This window comes from Rhinatrema bivittatum, chromosome 9 (genome assembly GCF_901001135.1).
Source record: "Rhinatrema bivittatum chromosome 9, aRhiBiv1.1, whole genome shotgun sequence".
Taxonomy (NCBI): Eukaryota; Metazoa; Chordata; class Amphibia; order Gymnophiona; family Rhinatrematidae; genus Rhinatrema; species Rhinatrema bivittatum.
Genome location: NC_042623.1, coordinates 180,590,322 through 180,608,329, shown reverse-complemented (window position 1 = coordinate 180,608,329; position 18,008 = coordinate 180,590,322). Strand labels below are relative to the sequence as shown.

General features: G+C 47.4%; 1 protein-coding gene across 1 annotated transcript in view; it reads left to right on the top strand.

Annotated features, from left to right (window-relative positions):
* EIF2B5 (eukaryotic translation initiation factor 2B subunit epsilon) overlaps window positions 1-17,662 on the top strand; it is a 59,250-nt gene extending 41,588 nt beyond the window's left edge. The window contains exons 12-16 of the mRNA XM_029615816.1: window positions 2,112-2,202; window positions 11,465-11,585; window positions 11,988-12,113; window positions 12,978-13,088; window positions 15,323-17,662. Of these exons, the coding sequence (XP_029471676.1) occupies window positions 2,112-2,202; window positions 11,465-11,585; window positions 11,988-12,113; window positions 12,978-13,088; window positions 15,323-15,388 (515 nt within the window). The 3' untranslated portion in view covers window positions 15,389-17,662. The remainder of the gene's footprint in view (window positions 1-2,111; window positions 2,203-11,464; window positions 11,586-11,987; window positions 12,114-12,977; window positions 13,089-15,322) is intronic.
* Window positions 17,663-18,008: the final 346 nt, after the last annotated feature.

Sequence of the window (18,008 nt, the reverse complement as noted above, 5' to 3'; positions counted from 1 at the left end):
CCTTAATTCCTTGAAGGTACAGGTAACCTTGCCTGTTTCTGGGGTCAGGTGAATGGTGAATCCTTATTGGCTCTTCCAAATCTGGCCTGTTTCTTGAGAAGAGTGAAATATTTCTGTCCTCCCTTGTGGTTACCGGTATCCTTGAGGAGTCTTATTCTGGTTTCGGATTTCTTGACAGGTCCTATATTTCAACCAATGCGCAGCCTTTCCTTTGCTTACTGACTTTGAGAATGGTGTTTCTGATTGTGATATGTTCTGTGTGTCGAATTTCCGAGCTGCAGGCCTGGTCTTGCTGAGAGCTGTTCCTTCAGGTGACTCCAGAGGCGATACAGCTGCATACCGTTCCCTCTTCTTTGCCAAAAGTGGTCTCAGATTGTCACTTGAATCAGTCCATTTCCCTTTGGATGTCAAGAGATGATGTGAGGTATCTGGAGATTTCCAAACCTTTCCTTGTCCGTCAAGGTGGAGGTAAACAGGGCGAGTTGGCTTAGCGGGTTACAGTAGCTCGCTGGATTAAGGAGGTGGTCACAGCTGCGTATGTGGATGCTGCAAAGCCGTGCCCTACTCGGGTTAGGGCTCATTCCACTAGGGCATAGATAGTGTCAGGGGCAGAAGTTAGAATGTTGTTTCCTTTCGACATTTGCTGAGTTGCAGGCCCGGGAGGACGCAACCTTTGCACGTGTGGTTTTGACAGGACCCTGGGCAGCCTCCTGCCCTATTCGGGAGTAGCTTGGGCACATCCCACTGGTCCTGAATTAATCTGTCTGGGTGCTAGGAAATGAGAAATTACTACTTACCTGATAATTTCCTTTTCCTTAATTCAGACAGATGAATTCAGCTTCCTGCCCTTGGCTGCCAAATAATTGTGTTTATGGTCCTCCTGGGTGGTTACGTGTTCCAGGGTTTACTGGTAAGTGTTAATCCAGACTATAGACTAGTGTTGATACGGTCTTTGTCTGCGTTCAGTGTTTCCTGTTGGTTGAGTACTGAAATGGTTATCTGTTGTTAATCAAGTTTTTGCTAGTCTGGCCACAGTTGGCTTTTGAAGCAAATACTGGCAGGCTGATGCCACTGCAGGGGTATATGTACTTTGACATCAGTTTGTTCTGTCTCCATCTGCTGGTAGAGGTGCATAACCCACTGATCCTGAATTCATCAGTCTGGATAGTAGTAATTTCTCATTGGCAAATGACTCTGCAGTGTAAGCACATCCCAAGGGTCTGGAGGCAGGATAACCATAAGGTTACCAATGGAGGTGGGTGCGGCCACAGTTCTGCCTCCTGATCCTCTGTGGGGTACTACTCAATATTGCACTTAGTAGTGTGCGAGAGGAGGATCATGGCACTGCTGCCATGGGGTGGAAATCCGGAACTTGGCACAGAGAAGGAAAGGAAGGGAGGAGAGGGAAAGTAGTACTAGAAGAGGGAAATCTAGGTGAGAAGGGGCTCTAACATGAAACATTTTCACAAACACAGTTCCAGAAATCCCTTTGCATTCAGGTAAGTACCACCATCACAGTAAAATGGGTCTCTTCCTGTGAACGTCACCTTACCTTCTAGGCAAGGCCTATCTCACAAGATACCTCTGCTTATAGGGAGGCTTTCTGCTGCTTATGCCTATAGCTCTGCTAAAGTTTGTATCAGAAAATAGCGATTCATTTCTTTTGCCCTGCTGCTTCCTCATCTCAGTATGAGATATGGACTGTGTATACCAGGAATATTCAGCTTTTAGCAATCTGCCAGTGCTACTCTGTCCTGCTTCTTGTCACACACATGCAATGCCTAGTAAGATGAGTATCATTTTTAGAGTTTGTAGTGGTTTGTCAAAATGATTCATTGTCCGTCCCCACCCCCCTTTACATCCAGGGATTCTCCACAGGTAGTCTTTGTTGGTAATGAATTTATATGGGTACAGTCCATGCAGGAAATTAACTTCTCGTAACAAGTCACTGATGACCATAACCTCTCAGGGAAAGCATCTTGGGTAAAACATAACTTGTGTTTTCTTGGTAACCCTCGCAATAGCTTCTCTGACAAACAGATAAAGGAGAGAACCATGATGCTCCAGGTGTTGGAAAGACATTGAGGATCTGATTCATGTCTTCTTTGCAGTGTTCCATAACGAAGTGCTGGGGACACTGCAGAGAGGCGAGGAGGAGAACATCTCCTGTGACAACCTAGTGTTGGAGATCAACTCTCTCAAGTAAGGTTTGCAATGTTGGTACCCCTTCATCTCTCCCCCCTGTATCCAGGATCGATATTATCTGTTCTCTGAAGTGTAAAGTCTGCAGTGCTGGCTCCCTGTCATCTTTCCCCTGTTTCAGGGAGAGCTCTAATCTGTGCTCTGAAGTAATGTCTGCCATGCTTGCTCACCTTCATCTCTCCCCTGCATCAGAGAGTGCTGTTGTAATCTGTGCTCTGAAGTAATGTCTGCAGTGCTGGCTCCCCTTCATCTCTCCCCTGCATCAGAGAGTGCTGTCGTAATCTGTGCTCTGAAGTAATGTCTGCAGTGCTGGCTCCCCTTCATCTCTTCCCTGCATCAGAGAGTGCTGTCGTAATCTGTGCTCTGAAGTAATGTCTGCAGTGCTGGCTCCCCTTCCATCTCTCCCCTGCATCAGAGAGTGCTGTCGTAATCTGTGCTCTGAAGTAATGTCTGCAGTGCTGGCTCCCCTTCATCTCTCTCTTGTATCAGAGATATGTTTGCTATTTTGCAATAGAGAGGATGTTACATCTCCCCAGACATCAGCACTTGGGGGTTTATAAAGCATATAGGGATGTTTGGATAACTATGGAAATGATTTTATTTTGGCACAATGCTATGATTGATTGGTTCCTTCCTAAGCGGTGCTGTGATCTGTGCAGAGCTGCTCTTCTGAGATCACAGGCTAAACTGTTGATTTAGTGCATTAATGCTATTGGAGTCCCAGTGCTGTCATTTTTGTTTATAAGCAAGTAATTTTCTTCTTGAACTTTTTACATTGTAAATCCATCCTCTCCTTAATAAGTGGGAAGTTACCACATTAGAATTTTGTATTGAATTGGGCATTGTGAATGATTCTAAGCACAATTGTACTGTTCCTTGTACGTACCCAGATCATTCCAGACTCCTGGGTTTTGCCTCCCTGCCAGCAGATGGAGACAAAGTTTCAATGACACTGAACTTAACCTAGTGTGCCACCTGCAGTCCCTCAGCATTATTCTGTCTCCAGCAGATGGTATATGGTGCAATGGGGAGATCTGGAAAAAAAAAAAGAGAGAGAGAGAAATAGAGAATTCCCTGTACGTACCAGGATCAGTCCAGACTGCTGGGTTTTGCCTCCCTTCCAGCAGATGGAGTCAGAGAAAAACTGAAAAGGCACCTCCCATATACCCTGGTGTGCCACCTGCGATCCCTCAGTATTTCTCTGACTCCAGCAGATTGAGAGAGCGTAACCTGCGGTCCTGATCACCTCTAAATTGGGAAGAGTTCCTGTGTCATGTTTGATTTAATGTTATGGGGAATCCTCTGACTAGATCAATTCCTTAATAATAATAAAAAAAAAAAAAAAAGGAGCATTGGCAGGCAAGGCAGGGCATTGCCCTATAACCTGTTTCCCGGAGTAATCTTGGTCCCCTGCCCGGTGAGTTAGAAGGGGGAGGATTCACCGGTGGGCCGGTCACTCTCCCCCTCTTCTCCAGAGATGCTGCATTCCTCGGAGACACTTGTTGCAGAGAAGTTTAATTCCTCTGTAGGCTCAGTAGTTCTGTGGGTCAGGGAGAGTGTTCCCCTGTGTTGCTATTAAAAGTTTAAAAAAAAAAAATAAATAAGAGATTGATTCAGAGAGGAAAGGTTTTTGTATTTACATAACGACCTATTTGTCCCGCGCCTGCCTTACTCACTTGGACCTCCGGACGGGGTGGCTGGCTGCTCGACATTTTATTCTTGTTTGCTAGTGCTGGCACTTAAAGTAAATTTAAAGAAAAAGAAAGCCAGTAGCAGAATCTGGCCTTTCTTCCTGTGGCTGCGGCTTGACGGGGATTTGAAGGCGGTGGCTTGTCCAGTGAGTTCCCCAACAGGAGTTTATTTTTCCTGCTGTGCGGTCCAACTTGCTGGGATGCTCTTCTCAAGGCCACATGGCATGGCGTGTGGCATTTCTTGTCATGCCTGTGGGCGATCGAGCGGCAGGGTTTATGCTCCGCGTGTGTTAAGGGGGGAGAGGGCTCTTCAGGAGTGTCTCCCTCTGGACCCCAATCTGCCATGGTGTCTCCAGGTCTTCAGCGGGGGAGGGGATTTTCGAAGTGGGAGCGGCATCCATTTTGTCTAAGGCAGCAGGGAGATCCCCCTCCAATGTAGTCTCCTGTAATACCGGAAGTTGCTGGTGGCCAGAGCAGTATCCAAAGGAGAAGATTTCCCTCTGGAATCAGCCGGTGGAGATGCTGGGGATTTTCCGCTGGGGGGGGGGTGAGGATGAGTCCCAGATTTTTTTCTACTAATTTTGTTCTCTTGGGGTACAAAGCTTATTAGGCAAAAAAGGCTGCTGCAGAGTGTGGGGCTAGGTCAGGTGGAAAATCTGGGTCCCGGTCTGCGGGGGAAGGGGCTGTTCCAAAAAGCGGCATACGGAGGGCTCTCGCGAGGCTGTGAGCTGGTTTGCAGTGCCTTGGGCTATGCAGAGGGACACGGACGAATCCTGCTGTCCCTAATGCAGCACCAGGGGTGCCTCCTGGAGCAGGGCCTTTGCCAATGGCTTAGCAGATCCGGGTGCCATGGATGGAGATCCTGAGGGAGGTGCCTGTAGTAGAAGAGGATGATCCCAAGGTCATGAGGCTTTTCCACAGGGATGAACTTTGGCCTTTGATTCTGATATTGATCCAGGAGCTAGGAATCAAGATGTCCCAAGAGGAATACGACTTGGAGGGCTTGGACCTTACCTTGGATGAGTTGCGTGACCCAGCAAAGGCTTTTCCTTTCCACAAGTCTGTGAAGAAACTAGTGTATCAGGAATGGAACACTCCAGAATCTGGCTTGAGGATTAGTAGAGCTATGTCCAAACCTTATCCTTTGCCAGAGGAGATTTTGGAGTTCCTAGCTCTTCCCAAGGTTGATACTTCAGTTTCAGCAGGCACCAAGAAGACTACGATTCCAGTAACTGGTTCGGCAGCACTGAGAGATGTACAGGATCGTAAGCTGGAACTTCATCTCATAAGGATTTTTGACGTTTCGGCCTTGATGATTAGAGCACCGGTGTGTAGCAGCCTTATGCAGAGGGGTCTGTTTGCGCTGGCTTCAGCAGTTACAGGAAACACAAGATTTGTTAGGAGCAGCGGCAGAGAAGGCTGAGTGCCTGGAGGCCGCGGTGGTTTACGGAGTCTTCTGATCTTTTCTGATCTTATAAGAACCTCCTCCAGGATCATGATGGCAGTGTCTGCTAGAAGGTTGCTGTTGAGAAATTGGTCAGCAGATGTGTGGTTCAAAGCTTAGTTAGGGCTTTGCTTTTCAAAAGCAAGCTCTTATTCAGAGAGGACCTGGAACAGATTACGAAGCATCTGGGAAAGTCCAAGCTGTATAAGCTGCTGGAGGATAATCACTGAGGACGGGAACTTTCCCTCTCATTAGAGACAGGTGAAGATTTTGCTAAGCTAAGGGGTCTGGTGGGCCTCAAAGGCAGCCTGCTGGAAGATAGTCTTGGGGTCAGTCCTTTCGGGGTAGCAGGAGGCCATTGAGGGACAACATGGATGCAGGAGCAGGGGCAGCAAAAGCCCCACAATGAAGCGAGGCTTGTCCATTCTTCAGTTCGGCTGTAGGAGGGTGGCTATCGCTCTTTTTCAAGGAGTGGGCCAAAATTACCACGGACCAGTGAGTCTTAAGTGTAATAAAAGAGATTCTGGGGAGAGGCAAGATGGCCGCCGAGTAGGACACTGCGTTGGGTCTCTGTGTGGCTTTTCTTTTTTGAAATTTTCATACCTTTCACTAATGCCACATACAAAAAGAAAGGGGAAATTAAGGGGAGAGATTTTCAGTTTACCCTCCTCTGGTCCTCTTCAACCCTACATCAAGGGTTTCTTCGCAGGAGCCTCAACTTCGTCACCAGAGGGTTTGGTCGCTGGGGTGACGACGGTGGAGCGTACGCCGTGCCCCCTGACCTTCGACATCACCCTGAGCCCTGGTGAGCTGAACAGGCCTGTTCACCCCGGACAAACAGACGAACCAACCCTAACACCAGCAATGGCAGGGATCTCCTTGGTGTCTATACAAGGGAAATCGGAGCCAGAGCGACAGAGTGAGACCCTGGTGAAAATCATGAGGCCTCGAGGAGAGGCTGGGACTGGCTCTAGAGGAGGCACAGCTGAATTAGACCCAGCTGAATTAGACCAAGGTTTCCCGAATGAGGAGCACCGTGCAGTGGCATTGATTTCTTCACAAGGTATTGGACTGGGTAAAGTCACCAAGGTGGAAACGGGAGATGCACAGTCTGATGTTATGATACCAGATCTTAAATTGCAGCATCCTGTGGAAATGACCTTAGAGGGAATATGGACAGTTCTAAAATCAATTGAATCTTCAATAATATCCTTGTCCCAAATAACTATGGAAACAAAAAAATCAAACTGTGTTGAACACTAATTTGATCTTTATATTTAATATGAAGGTGGAAAAGCTTGAGAATAGGGTTTCCACCATAGATAAAATACAACAAAAGCTTGTTCAATCGGATTTAGTTAATAATAGGAGTCTTGAGAATATTGAGAACGCTCTTAGGTCACATAACCTTAGTGTTGAACTTTCCTGTAATAAATATGATTTCCCCTCTTGAACTGTTTAAATCATATATTTAGCAAACATTGGAAATTCCAGTCAGCAATGCCTGTAATTATAAAAGCTTATTATCTTCATCAGGTCGATCGGGTGGAGGAAGACCCTGCAAGACAGACACCAACACTAGATATCTCACAAATACTAGAAATGTGGAAATTAATCAGAGAAGACCATTGTTGGTCTCGTTTGCCTTTCTATTTGACCACAACAACATATTGAAATTTTTCTTCAGATATAGACAATCCCTCTTCTATGGTCGTCAGATATGGATCTATCTGGATGTGATTAAGTCTACCCAATTACGCAGTAAAAATTTTCTAACAATGCGATGTGAAATACTACAGTTAGGAGCTCAATTTATTCCGAGATACCTTTGCAGCTGTTGTATAAGATATTTAAATGTAAATTACGTTTTCTTTGAGCCTGATCAGCTTAGAGCTTTTTTGATTGCGCATACCCGAGAAGTTTCCACTAGCAAGTCGGCATAGTTATATGTTGTGCAACTACTCAATGTAACCATTTCTTTCTTTTTTACTTCCTATTTTCTATATAACACTCTTATTGCCGCCTCTCCATATTTCCTATATGTTAGGTGAAGATAATGGTGATAAGTAATGTTTTTTCCTTGTTTTGTATATTTCTTGTAAGCACCAATATTTCTGTACAAGGAAGTATTCTTGTGAAAAATTATATAATTTTGAAAATTAAAAATTAAAAAAAAAGTGTAATAAAAGATGGTTACGCATTAGAATTTGCTCATCCCATTTGAGATGCCTTCCTAGTGTTCCCTTGTGCTCCTCTCACCAAGCGCATAGCAGTCCAAGGTACAATGGACCACCTGCGGCAATTGTACCGGCTCCATGAGCAGAGCAACGAATGGGGAGGTATTCCATTTACTTCATGGTGCCAAAGAAAGAGCGTTCCTTTTGTCCACTTCTGGACCTGAAGAGGGTGAAAGTGGCCCCAAAGTGCCATGTTTCCATATAGAGATTCTGCGATTGGTAATTGTAGCGGTGCAAAAAGGGATCTACATATAACCATCAGACAGGCGCACCAGAGGTTTCTTCGCTTTATGATTCTAGGAGAACGTTTCCAGTTTCAGGCTCTTCCATTCAATTTGGCAACAGTGCTGCAGACATTTACCAAGGTGATGGTAGTAGTGGTGGCAGCCTTATGGAAGGAAGGTGTGCTGGTGCATCCGTACCTGAATGACTGGCTAATCCAAGCAAAGTCAAAAGAGCTCTGCTGGTAGTCGGTGCTGAAGATGCTGTAATGATTGCAGTCGCTAGGCTGGTACTGAACTTTGCGAAGAGTCGTCGCATCCCCTCCCAGACCCTGGACTGTCTAAGGGCTCGGTTCAACTTGCAGGAAGGAAAGGTATTCCTGATGGAAGAGAGAATCTCGAAGTTGCAGAGACGGGTTCGTCATCTTCTGGATTTGGAGGTACCCAGGATGTGGGACTATTTTCAAGTCCTGAATTCTATGGCCTTGACATTAGCCTTTGGTCCCTTGGGCTTTCGCTCACATGCAGCCTCTTCAGAGGGCTTTCCTATCCAGGTGGAATCCATTATTGGAGGTGTTTCACCTTCCTCTCAGGCTTGAAGGAGAAGGCAGGAAGAGCCTCTCATGATGGCTTCTGCATGCCAATCTGGAATATGGTGTGAAGCTGGAGGTTCCAGATTGGGTGTTGGTCATCCCCGATGCCAGCCCCTTTTGGGCTGGGGAGCAGTGTGCCAAGGATTGGTCAGTGCAGGGCTTGTGGTCAAAGAAAGAGGCTGGTTGGTCTATCAATCGATTAGAGATGAGTGGTCAAATGCACTTTACTTGCCTTTCTGCCGTTGTTGCGTGAGTGTTCGGTCAGAGTCTTGTCAGACAACGCGACAACAGTGGCTTACATCAATTGACAAGGAGGTACCAAGAGTCTGGCAGTGGTGCAGGAGGCTCAGGAGTTGATTTTCTAGACAGAACAGCACTTGGAGCGGATAGTGGCCTCTCACAATGTTCAAGCGGACTCTCTAAGTTGTAGGACATTGGACCCCAGAGAATGGGAGATGTTGGAGAGTGCTATTGATTTAATTTGTGACAGAAGGGGGGGTTTCCCCATCTGGACTTAATGGCCACCAGGTAAATGCCAAGGCCTCATGTTTTTTCAGCAGGCAAAGAGAGCATGGGCAGAAGGTGTCAGTGCTCTGGTCTTACTGTGACCTTGAGTCATTCTGCTTTGTTTCCCCCATGGCCACTGGTAGGCACGGTGATACATTGGGTAGAGAAACATACAGGCGATCTGATTCTGGTGGCTCCAGAGTAGCTACATCGACCATGATTCATGGATCTCATTGAAGGGCCTCTGCAATTCAGTCTTCTCCCAAATCTTCTCCTCCAAGGTCCAATATGTTCGGAGCAGGAGGCTCACTTTTGTCTCGCAGCCTGGCATTTGAAAGAAAGCTGACTCTGTCATTATCACATTGTTTGCAGGCCAGGCGTTCTTCCACTTATGCAGCATATGTGTGTTTTTTGAAAGTCTTTGAATCCTGCGTATGGCCAACGGAGTGCAATTTCTTCAGGCTACAGTACTGCATATTTTGTCCTTTTCTTCAAGAGGATTTGGTCAAGGGATTGGCTTATAACTCTCTTAGGGTGCAAGTTGCAGTGTTGAACTGTTTCCGAAGTAGTTTGCAGGCCCATGCTCTGACAGCACATCTGGATGTCATACGTTTCCTACAAGGAGCAAAGAATTTGCGGCCTCCGGTGAGGAAGGCCTGTCCGCCCTGGAATCTTAATCGGGTACTTAAAGGTTTGTTTGAGGCTCTGTTCGAGCCACTCAGAAGCGCAACTGTGAAGGACTTGACTGAAGGATTTCAGAGATCCAGGCTCTGTCGTGTCGGGATCCTTTCTTCAGATCTCTGATTCGGGGGTGTCATTGCGTACGGTGCCTTCCTTCTTGCCCAAAGTGGTCTCGTCTTTTCATGTTTATCAATCAGTGGAGCTTCCAGTGTTTCCAGATATGGATTCCTTTAAACCTCATGCAAAGCGTAGGCTGTTGGATGTGAAGAGGGCATTATTACAATATCTGAAAGTTACTAATGATTTTGGTAAATCAGACCACTTTTTTGTTCTCTGGAGTAGACCAAAAAAGCGGTGGCAAGCAACTAAAGCTACGATTATGCACTGGCTTAAGGAAGCAATTGCTTCGACATATCTCAGGATCAACCAGTGCCTGAAGGGTTGAGGGCACAGTCGACACCGTGCTCAGGCAGCCACCTGGGCCAAGGCGCAGTAGGTATCTCAGGAGATTTGCAGGGCAGCTACTTGGAAGTCTGCACTCTTTGCCAGACACTATAACTTGGATGTCGGGGCTCTGACTCTCAGGGTTTTGGTGAGAGTGTTCTGCGAGCAGGACTGTTGGGGTCTCACCCAGTTTAGGTGGATACTTAAGTACATCCCAGGAGTCTGGACTGATCTGGGTATGTACAGGGAAAGGAAAATTGGTTCTTACCTGCTAATGTTTATTGCTGTAGTACCACCAATCAATCCAGAGACCCTCCCAGTGTGCTGTGAGCTGAGTCTTCCGCTCGTTCTGTTGGTTGTATGATTGCAGAGTTGTTGCTGGTTGCCAAGCTGTTTTTTTCTGAATCCTTTTTAGGAACAGATTGTGCAATAGAGTTTTCAGTTGTTTTTAATCGCCAGCCTCCTGTTCGTTGGGAGTGGGGTTGGCGGTTAAAGTTTGGCTTTGAGATCTCGGCTTGGGTACAGGTCAGTGCTGAGGGACCACAGGTCACACACTAGGTTAAGAATAGTGTCAGTAAAACTTTGTCCATCTGCTGGCAGGGAGGCAAAACCCAGGAGTCTGGACTGATCTGTTGGTACTAAAGGAACGAAAATTAGCAGGTAAGAACCAATTTTCCTTTTGATTGTGCAGTAAAGAAAACTGATCTTATGTATTGCACAGTCTGTCAGGAGAGACCTCAATTAACCAAAGCAGCAGTTTCCTTTTTGCTCATTCTGTTTTTTTTGTGTGGATAGAGTGACGTTTCTCTGCAGCAACCAGACTGGAGAAGAGTAAAACCACATGTCCATATACTTGGATATCCAAAACTGAGTAATTCAAATTATAGTTCTTCTTTTTTTTTTTTTTTTTTTTTTTACTTCTTTTCACTTCATGTTACAATTTTGAATGGAATTAGGAACTCTCCAAGGGTTTTACATTTGAGAAACAAAAATTGACAAGTATCGAGCAGCTTGGAGTAGATGTGATAAAACATGTATATGGTGAATTAGTAAGTGAGAGAGAAAGAGCTTGCTTGTTTGTCAGCTCTGTTGTCACCCCAGGATGTCGGATCAGAAGTGAATCTTGTGAGCCACTCTGGACAAACCTTTCCTGGAAGTAGCGGCTTTCAAAATTGTTTAAATAAATAAATCTGCACTCTGTCTTGCTGTAGACTAGTTAAGGGTTTTGACGTTGCCTATATGTTGCAATCTGAATTGAATTAAGATGCTTAATGCGATGTGAAGTTAAAGCCCCGTCTTTGAAATTTTACAGCTGTCTACAGTCATCCAAAAGGTCATTTGGCACTGGGGACTCAGTAAATGCCCTGGGATGCGCAGTTGTGTGTTTCGGATCGCGTTAGCAGTATGTGAAGTCCCAGCTGATGGCTCCTTGTTTCTGCCGCAGATACGCTTATAACATCTCCCTGAAGGAAGTGATGCAGGTTCTCTCCAAGGTGGTGCTGGAGTTTCCACTGCCGCAGTTGGACACCGTGAGGCCAAACCCGTACTCGACAGCCCTTGTCCCTGTAAGTGAAACCTTCGGGTCCCGCGTGCCGGTAATTCCCAGCGTGTGCTGCCTGTCACTTTGAACTCCCTCGTCGTTTCCAGCACGAGGTCCTGAATTGTTGCGCGCCTGGGATCGAGTGCTGGCAGTAAATATCGCAGGCTGTGGAAGAGCTGATCTGTGGTGTGCAGAGACTGTGGATAAGCCTTTGGCATCGATATGGTGGTGAATGGAGCCAGAACGTGGTGTCCGAGGGCAGGTTACCTTATTCTGTCCTCCCCCTTACCTGCCTCTAGAGTTGTGATTTTCCCCCCTCCCCCACCAGACTAAGCAACGGAGAGTGAATCCTGTAGAGAAATTATTTGCTACCTTATTTCATGTACACTTGGTGCTATTGGAGCCACTTGCTTTTTCTCATTTGCAGCTGTTGAGGAAGTGGACCCCGTTGTTTAAGAACTACATAAAGAGGGCTTCAGACCACCTGGATTTTCTTCAGGCAATTGAGGAGTTCTTCCTTGAACATGAGACACTCTGGGCAGCCATGGGCAAAGTAAGGAGCGGCTTGGGATGAGCCCCAGTGCTGTGAATGGGGCCACACTCTGTGGATATGAGAGAGAGAGAGAGTGGTCTCCGCTTCCACTCTGTTGGTTTACTGGATAGAGCAAGTCTTGGGCTGGAGGTAGGGAAGAGACAGAGAGAAGTTGCTTGGAATGATTTGGCACACGGGATAGATTGAATTGTCTCAGGAGCGACTGTCAAATTCCTGGGTATTCTGCCTTTGCCAGTTTCATGCAGGGTACATTCCCACAATTCTGGCGCGCTACTAGTGAAATCTAGACTCCTGGTCATACCCATGTGCAAATAGGCCTGTGGCGTGCCGTCCATTCCCTTGTCATCGGGCAGAACGAATAGAGGTCCAGATCAGCTCCACTTCTGCGCTTCCTAGGGAATTATTGGCAGTCCGGTGAAAACCTTCATTGCCCAGGGCACTTGGATGGGGGAGGGAAAACCCTTAACCTTGCAGAGGGTGCTGGGATGTTGGGGGAGGAGGTTGCTTACACTGTAAAGGATTTATGGAAGTGCAAGGGAGGTAGCCTCATATTTAGATTCAGTAGCATAGATACATGGAATATGACGGCACATGACTATAAGGCCCGCCTAGTCTGCCCAATTTACTTCTGGTGCAATGTCTTAGATCCCTATTGACTGCTGGCTTTGTCTTCCATTCTTCACAGCTAGGAATCCTCTGCGCTTGTCGCAGATCTGTGTGAATTCTAGTATTGCTTTGTCTCTGCCATTCTTCTCCTAAAGAAATCTTTCCTAATGTTGCCCGGCGTCTCCCCATTCTGAGCATCGTAGCATGACCTCTCGTCCTAGAGCTGTAACCCCACTGTAATCTCTTTATTTACTGCAGGTGCTGATGACTTTTTATCAGCTGGAGATCCTGGCCGAGGAGATGATTCTGCATTGGTTCTCTGAGGCGAAAATGTCCGAAAAGGGCAGAAAGCTTTGCAAAAGTCAAGGGGTAAGGGACACGGGCTGCTGAGGATTTCCAGGCTGGTCTGGCTCTGTAATTCATTGCCTTACAGAGTCTCAGGTTTGAACACTGAACCTAACTCCAGCTCTTCAAATCTGCTGGTGCTGAGCATGCGGCACAGGGTGCATGATGGGGTTGGGTGGCTAGAGAATCTTTTTGGCACACAACAACCGTATGAACCGGGTTCAGAATGGAGCCATGACCTGTGCGGTTGCTTGCCTGAGGATTGTTGCTGCCGTGTGGAGAAAGTCAAGTACATAAGTGCCTGCCTTATTTATTTGTTTATTATTTTAATGCCACCTAAGCCAGAGTTCAGAGCAGTTTGTATGAAATACATACACAATTCATGAAAACCTTAGTACATGCGTAACACCTGGTTAGGCCCAGCAGCCTGTCTCTGACACAACGGGTAACATAATGGCCAGGTTCAGGCGAATACATCTGTGCTCCTCCTCGTTGGAGATCCTGGCTCAGCCAGGTTGCATGGTTTCCTCACGAGGTGTGATACTGGATTCTTTGGCGATGTTATGAGCAGCTTCTGGAAACTGGGTGCCAACTGCAGGTTTCGACGAGAGGAAGTCCCTCTCTCGGGCCTACTCTTAGAACCTTATATCTAAGTTCGTCTAGCCCCGTAGGTATATCTCTCCCAGCCAGCTCATCTTTATCAGCAAGACCCTTCCAGAAGATGGCCACCAGGTTTCTTGGTTCCAGCAGAGCTCTGATGCCAGTGTCCTGAACAAAATGGCACACGCCCACTGTCTTGCTTCCTTGCTGAAGCAAATGTGCAGCGGTGGAGGATGAGTGACCAGGTTTATCAAAGACCCTCCGAAACTGATTCAAGTCACCCTTGTGCGGTTTCTGGAAAAACGGACTGCTTGCAGCTCAAAGTGCATTAAACACTAGTTGAGGAAGCCTTAGGGTTTCCATTGTACCGAGTGAGGAATCGAGGCTGGTGGTCATTCTGGCGTGGGAGGAGCCAATACTGGAGGTGAGCCGGTGGGGTCAGGATCTGCAGGCATCCATGCCCTGCTGTTTGCTTAAGTTGCTGCTGCTGCTGCTCTCTGTAAGCCAGTCCTTGCAGTGACTGAGGCGAAGGCATATCTGCTGAACTCAGGGCCTCAGCAATCTGTCATGCACTTGAGTGCGAGTCCCTGGGTTGTGGTGGAGTTGATACTACCCAGCTCATGAGGCGTGGACTGGATCCACACCAATAGCAGACTGGGGCAACAAAGGCGGCTTTGCCTGTACCAACCTCTTCCACGCAGGTTGAGCCTTTGGGTCTTGATGCCAGCAGGACTTAGGAGAATGGCCATAGCAGGAAGGGCAGTCTAAGAGTCAGGGCTGGCAGCGGTGAGCAAGGTTAGTATTCAGGCTGACGGTCAAGGCCAGGCAGTCAATATCCAGGCAGTTGGTCCAAGTCAGTAACAGGTCAGTTAATCAGAAGGGGAGAGGGATGGAGCAGTAGAAAAGGAACTGAGAGGCAAGGCAGGCTGGAGGAGCAAGCAAGGGACAAAGGCACAGCAAGAACTGGACAAGCAACCAACACCAGCTCAAGGCAGGAGGAGCCCTTGCAGAGGCATCTGATTGTTGCACAGCTGGCCTCTAAATAGCGATGTCACTGGTGTGCGCCGCGGGTCCTCTGAAGACTGGGGCGGCGGTGGCAGGGCCTTGCAGTCGGTGAAGTGTTACACCACTGTTGGAGCATGTGCCAGTCCAGCTGCAGGGCCACCTCTTCAGCCACTAGTTGTTGCCATAGGAAGGGTATGCGGCTGCTCTCCAGGAGCCTGTTCCCTCAGCCTTGGTCACCTGTTGTCGGGGCTGCTACTTGTCAGCCCAGAGCGTTAATTATTGGGTCACCAGCTCAGCCCAGCCCTTTTATGTATAGAGGGGGTGGCATTTGTAAGGTGCAAAGTTTGAATGCTGAATACAGTTCTGTAAAAACTCAGTCATGAAGGGCCAAGGTCTTTGAGTTCCCTGAGTTGGGGGCAGTGCGCAACGCCCCTGGAGGAGGGAGTTCCAGTCCTCGTGCAATGGTGACATCTAGTGGTCAGATTTATGGTCCAAGATATTACAGGTTGCAGGAAGAGCCTTGGTGCATGGCCCCTGCCCAGGAATGTCCCTGCAGTAACCGGGAGGGGGCAGAGAGCAGTGAACAAATCCCCAGGCTGGGAGTGCCAGAACAAACTAAAAATGCAGTCACTCTTTGTATTTGTTCCTGGCAGCTTCAGAAGTTTATCCAGTGGCTGGAGGAAGCGGAGGAGGAGTCATCTGAGGGAGAAGAAGCCTAAGGTTATCCCGTTCCTCTCTGCAGCAGCGTTTCCATCGCACCCGTAATGTTCTGCCCAAACATGGAGCCTGCCCTGGACAGGAGCTCCACCTCCACATCCTTATCTCTCTGCCCTGAATTCCAAGCGCAGGGGACTTTTTACAGTGGAAACTGCATCTATGTGAGAGGCCTGTGAGATGTGATGCTCTGTTTTACTCCGTTTCATCATCTGGGGTTTCTGCAGTGTGTCACAGTTTAAGAGATTACGATGAAAGCATGGCATGAGGAGATGCTGTCATTACCTTGTGCATGAGTGGTAGCTGGATTTGGAGGGAGGAGGGAGTGGATGATAAGATTTTAGAAGTACAGCTGTCTGATTGTCTGCCTCCCTCCCCAGCACCCGGTGGTAAGTGGACGGGAGGAGCAGATACAGAGCATCTTCTGCAGCGGAGACGTTTCAGTCTGCTCCACACAGAGTGGGTGGAGGGGAAGTCTTGAAGAGGTCGTGCTTGGCTTTTGGCATAGGCAGCTGCCTAAGGTGCCATATTTTGAAGGTGTCACACTGCCATCCAGTACAGAGCTGGAAAAAAAAATCAGCTGGCTGTGATCCTCAGTAGCAAGAGAGAGAGAGAAGTCAGAGAGGTGGCAGTGAGGTGATGCACGTTCAGCAGCCCTGCAGAGGCCCAGCCCCTTGCCCAGGAGCACAGGCCAGGGCTGTTGCTTGCTAGATAATTTCAGTTTTGTTTTTTTTACACCCTATTTATTTATATTTAGCTCATGCTTTTTCACTGGTACCTCAACGTGAATCACATTTGGGTACTGTAGATATTTCCTCTTCCCAGAGGGTTCACAGTCTAAATTTGTACCTGCGGCAATGGATTGTGAAGTGACTTGCCCAAGGTCACACGGAGCGGCAGCAGGATGTGAACCCTGGCTCACAGCCACTGCCGTAACCACTGAGCCCCTCCTAAGGTCCACATTGGCTTTTGTTCCGGCTGCTGATGCTGCAGGCAGCACCTGAAGATCTCCCTAAGGTGAGGGAAGAGGAAAACCTGAGCAAGGGCACACTAGGGTCATCACTAATTAGGGTGCCGCTGGACACTGACATTTTAGGTGTGGGATTTGGAGGTACATGTAAGCTCTGTTATCACCATCCGCGATTCTGAGCACCAGATGAGCAAGGTGCAATTGTGCCACATTGTACCAGTCCCCCGAGTAATCACCATTTACCCTGTGCGTTATTTATAATCTATTGTGTTAAATGCAAAAAACAAAATCCACATTTTCTCTAAATTTAGTGTGCAGAAGGCAGCTTTTCCTCCCGTTCTCCTGGTTCTGAAGGGTGTGTGGCTACACCTCTGAAATTCTCTGGGCCCGCATTACTAGTTTTCAGATCACAGCTCCGGGGCTGGTTTCCAGTTTTCTGCTGGATTACAGCTTCGACCTGTGGCTGGCAGAAGTTTGGTAAGGAATGGCTGTGGAGGGTGGAGTATGGAGGCTGAAAGAGAGGGGTAGAAAGCCAATTTAGTCACCTGATGTTAACACTTCTTGTCCCATTTGGAAAATTGAATTATTGCCCTTGCTCTCAGTAGAAACGTATGTGCACATAGAAACATTTATTTCAGGAAATCAATAAACAAAAAGCTTCCCTGTCCCTGCAGAGCACTTACTGGCCGACTGTATTGAGAGCAGGGAACCCTCAGGCTGAGTCTAATTTGATTGTCTGTATTGATGTTACTGTTTTATGTAATATTTTGGATTACACATGCTATATGTAAAAACAAAAAACGTCTGTAGGGATTGGAGGGGAAACCCAGTCCTGGGACTCTCAGCCATCACGTCAAGGCTGGGCAGAGACTATCCTGGAGAGCTGTAAGCCAGAGCATGGTCTCCTGGGGCACTAAATACCAGCCTGCCGTGAGCAGAACTCTTGCCAGGGGAAGTCGGACCGTGGTAGCAGTCCATTCACTTTTCCTTAGTACACCGTGGCCTTCGGAGTGTTGGTTCTCTAAAGTGTTTGAATGAGTGTTATTATGTCTGGCTTCTGCTCTGGTCTGCTGCTGATAGATGAGTATCCGAGAAGAGACCTAATAGTATGAATCCATCTAGCATGTTTTACCCCAGTTCTTTAGAGGTCAGCTTTCAAAGAGATATTGTTGAGTTAGCTGGCTAGAGCCACCATATGTATTGAATAAAAACATGTGTGCACTTGCACAGTACATGCATTCTGTTTTTTTAGCTGTGTTAAAAAGAGGGAATCTTTAGCTCCTGCATAAAATTGCTTTTTCAAATGTAGGAACCTGGTTTTGCCCTAGTTTTCTGCTCTCAAAGTGTGCAGATGCATCTGTACACAAATAAATAAGTGATGAGCATATTTTCTGAAACTTCACTGCAAATTCCATGGGTACAGAAGCACCTGTGTGCTTTGCCCCAAGGCAGTTTACTGAAGACTGAGAGAAGTACACAAGCACCGCTGTGGTGCAAGGTCTGGCTGCTGGTTTGGGCACCTACCCAAATGTTGACATTCCAAAGGAAAAGGGAGGAAGGGGCATGAATAATAAATCAGGTCCAGCCTTGTTCAGAGATGGGGAAAAGACAGCCCACCAGTGGTCTGGAAAATCCAATCCTTGGACACACACGGG